Below are 4,394 nucleotides of genomic sequence, written 5' to 3' on the forward strand. Positions count from 1 at the left end.
CAAGAAGGCGGTTTTAATGTTATGAATTCCAAATTCAAGAGCTTTCTCTCTATCTCTTAGGTCTCAGTCCTCCTAGACGTAAAGCATTAAGAAAGTGGACTCCTCCTCGCTCACCCTTCAAACTGGTACAGGAAACCCTGTTCCACGATCCCTGGAAGCTTCTAGTGGCCACCATCTTCCTCAACAGGACGAGTGGTAAGCATTGGCCGCTTCTGCTAACAGAAAGAGATACATGCACAGTATGTAAGTGTTGAATACTGTACATGTTGAACATAACATCATATTGTACATTGCTATTTGTATGTGTGTAGGCAAACTGGCAATACCCATATTGTGGCAGTTTTTTGAACGGTACCCGTCTGCAGAGGTAACACAAACCAGTGACTGGAAGCCACTGGCTGATCTCATGCAGCCACTGGGCCTCAACGCCCTCCGAGCCAAAGCAATCATCCGCTTTTCTGGTAGGCAACTGCATCGTATACATTTCCATCCAAGTGCTGTTACTGAAGTAAAATACACTTTATGGCCGAAAGTATGTGAACACCTGACAATCAGCATGTTGGATATACTATTCCCAAATCGTAGACATTAATATAGAGTTGGCTATAAAATATATGGCTACACCAGCCTCCACTCTTCTGGGAAGGCTTTTCATAAAGTTCTAAAGTGTATCTATTTGGTCAAAAGAGCTTTCATGAGGTCAGGCCCTGATGTTAGATGAGAAGGCCTGATTCACAGTCGACATTCTAATTCATCCCAAAGGTTTTTAATAGAGTTGAGATCAGGGTTGTGGGCAGCCAATGGAGTTGCTTTAAAACAAGCTTAACAAACCCTGTCTTTGCAGACCTTGCTTTGCACACAGGGGCACAGTCATGCTGGAACAGGAAAGGGCCTTCCACAAACTGCTGCACAATTGTCATAAGATTTGTTTCATATAATTAATTTTGTACACATGTTAGCAGTAGGTTTTTGAAAAACACCTAAACACTATAGTTAGCAATGGATGTCCACTTATTTTTGGATATATAAATTTAGTGCAGCAGTGCAAAAGTATTTTAGGAAAGATTTATTAGGAATGTTTTATGTAATATTAATTATATACATTATATTTATATAATATTTTATACAGTATAAGCGGCTATAATAATAAACCTTTCTACATATTTAAACAGCCTTAATCATTGTACACTTTAAACATCAAAATGTCTTAAAAAATGCAGCAGTTCTGCAGATTGGACATGTTTATAGTGGGGATTCCCAAAAAGTAGAGGCCTTTTGAATATGATGAAACAGGTGATTTATAGCATACATATGCAGCTGAAAAATCTTTAGCACTTACATGATGCATTCAAATTACTCTCCAGGCCACCCAAGGAGTCTGGTTCCTCTCAAGTAGGGCTTGGCGGTAAGACGGTACATTCACTATACCGTCTTTGATTCCTCATACGGTATGGATTTTTTATATACCGCCATACCGTAGCACAGTTAATTTTAATAGCTGTTGGCTTTAAAAGGCAGCAGATCATATAATATTGTTCGCCGCTAAAAGCGCTATGGAACGTTGTGCAGATTAAGGGGTTAGCCAGTTAGCATTAGCATGACAGTGTTAACAGATGAGAGAGGTTTCCTTAATATGATGAAAAAAATTAACTAAACAGATGGAGGATGAAGAGAGGGAAACCAAATATGCACCGGAAGTACCTGCCAAAAAATTAAGCCGTGTCGGCAGTTTAGAACAGACTAAAACACTGTATACTGTATGGTTTGTCAAGCCACGGATGTTACAGACAACAACGTTAAAATCCACATATGCAAGGACACGATTCCTCTATAGACGGTCAAGAAACAAGCTTTCAGAGCAATAATTAAAACAGTGGATTTCAGGTATGTCTTACAGGGGAAGATACTTCATGTTAGTTGCTATTCCAACGTTACAGGCAAACTGGAATCAGAGATATTTAAAGTCGTCCACTTTTCTATAACAGACCTGTGGTCAAGTTGTACAGTGGAGTTTGCAAACTTCATTCTATTAGTTAAAGAGAGAGCTAAGGGTAATTGTATAATACTTCAATATTAAATAAACAATAACAATTTTATATATTGCACCTGTTTCACGCGTACTAATTCCATCATATATTGTGTCATTTTGTGGGGCCAAGCAAAGCTTATAGTACTTGAGTACCTTCATTCATACAGTACTGTGAAAAAGTATTTGCCCCCTTACAGATTTCTTTTGTTTCTGCACATGTCACACTTAAATGTTTCAGATTATCAAACAAATTTGAATATCAGAAAGCAACATATTATGTCCCGATCTGAAGAAATTCAAGAACAGATGAGAAACAAAGTAATTGACATCTATCAGTCTGAAAAAGGTTACAAAGCCATTTATAAGGCTATGGGACTCCAGCGAACCACAGTGAGAGCTATTATCCACAAATGGAAAAAACATGGAACAGTGGTGAACCTTCCCAGGAGTGGCCGGCCTACCAAAATTACTCCAGGAGCGCATCGACGACTCATCCAGGAGGTCACAAATGAACCCAGAGCAACATCTAAAGCACGTTACATCTGGCGTAAAACTAACACAGCATTTCAGAAAAAGAACATCATACATACATCAGTCAAACATGGTGGTAGTGTGATGGTCTGGGGCTGATTTGCTGCTTCAGGACCTGGACCTGTAATTGATGGAACCATGAATTCTGCTCTCTACCAGAAAATCCTAAAGGAGAATGTCCGGCCATCAGTTTGTGACCTTAAGCTCAAGCACACCAGCGAGTCAACCTCTGAATGGCTGAAAAAAAACAAAATGAAGGTTTTGGACTGGCCTAGTCAAAGTCCGGACTTGAATCCGATTGAGATGCTGTGGCATGACCTTAAACAGGCCGTTCATGCTCGAAAACCCTCCAATGTGGCTGAATTAAAACAATTCTGCAAAGAAGAGTGGGCCAAAATGCCTCCACAGAGATGTGAAAGACTCATTGCCAGTTATCGCAAACGCTTGATTGCAGTTGTTGCTGCCAAGGGTGGCACAACCAGTTATTAGGTTTAGGGGACAAATACTTTTTCACATAGAGTCAGGTTGGTTTGGATAGCTTTCTTCCCTTAATGAATGAAATCATCATTGAAAAACTGCATTTTGTATTCACTCAGATTATCTTTGTCTGATGTTGAAATTTGTTTGATGATCTGAAAAATGTAAGTATGACAAAAAAAGCAAAAACCAAAGAAATCTGTAAGGGGGCAAATACTTTTTCACAGCACTGTACATGGTGAAATTAAAACTTTTTATATGCTATGTACTTATGACAGTAGAATCAGCCACAGACATATAAAAGCTCCCAGTCATACAAAAATTAAACATACCGTGATATACTGTGAAACCGCCAGAATCTTAAAAAATACTGTGATACAAATTTTTGCTTATGCCACCCAGCCCTACTCTTAAGATTTCTTCCTGTAATTTTAAGGAAGTTTGTCCTTGCCACTGTCACCCTTGGCTTGGGTTTTCTGGTCTGTTGGTCCTGGATGCTGTAAAGTTGCTTTGAATCTATTGTAGAAAGTAATGTTTCCAACACTTTGTGTAATCCATGCCACAAAGAACGGAGGCTGTTCTACCCATTAATACTATGTGTTCCAAATAATTTGGCCAGTAAGTGTATATAGTCAAGTAGAACCAGTATGCGATATGTCTATTATATGATTTTTTAAATGTTTTTCATGGCAGACGAATTCCTCACCAAATCATGGCGATATCCTAACGAATTACACGGCATTGGTAAATACGGCAACGATTCGTACCGCATCTTCTGTGTGGGAGAATGGAGAGAGGTGAGACTTCATCACAGTTCCTACAGAGTTCTCATTTATCAAAAAGTGCTGGCAGTAGATTCATTTACCTTGTTTGTGATCTATTTTACAGGTCACCCCAAGTGATCACAAACTGAACTATTATCACAAGTGGCTGTGGGAGAACCAGGAACGATTAGGGATCTGATATTTAAGAACAGGCATTAGCTCTTCTTACCACTATATGTAATAAGTGTAATCAGTTGTTTTAACCAGGCACTGCCAGCAAAGCAGTGGTGTTGCATGTCCTACATAACGATTCTGAAAAATTCAGCACCAGAGTGAATTTTACCTGATTCTGCAGAAACCTTTGAGTCTGTAATGAATTCCTGAAAGAAAACAAAAGCTTTGATCAATATTACAGTTCATGCAATAATACACATGATTTACCCTCAGCTGGCACAGTGTCGAAGCCTAATCAAGGACCAACCAATCAGAACTGAGTATTCACCATAGCTTCATTTGGGCTCCTTGATAATGTATCTCAGCTGTAATATTGATACACCGATTAACCATAACATTAAATTGATACACCGATTAAC

At 39.0% G+C, this 4,394-nt stretch overlaps 1 protein-coding gene across 2 annotated transcripts in view; it reads left to right on the forward strand.

Moving 5' to 3' along the window:
• Positions 1-4,394, forward strand: part of mbd4 (methyl-CpG binding domain protein 4) — a 16,334-nt gene extending 11,940 nt beyond the window's left edge. For both annotated transcript variants that reach the window (XM_062998547.1, XM_062998546.1), the window contains exons 5-8: positions 61-195; positions 312-461; positions 3,731-3,834; positions 3,926-4,394. In XM_062998547.1, the coding sequence (XP_062854617.1) occupies positions 61-195; positions 312-461; positions 3,731-3,834; positions 3,926-4,000 (464 nt within the window). In that variant the 3' untranslated portion in view covers positions 4,001-4,394. The remainder of the gene's footprint in view (positions 1-60; positions 196-311; positions 462-3,730; positions 3,835-3,925) is intronic.

The sequence above is a fragment of the Trichomycterus rosablanca genome, chromosome 7 (genome assembly GCF_030014385.1).
Source record: "Trichomycterus rosablanca isolate fTriRos1 chromosome 7, fTriRos1.hap1, whole genome shotgun sequence".
NCBI classification, from domain to species: Eukaryota; Metazoa; Chordata; class Actinopteri; order Siluriformes; family Trichomycteridae; genus Trichomycterus; species Trichomycterus rosablanca.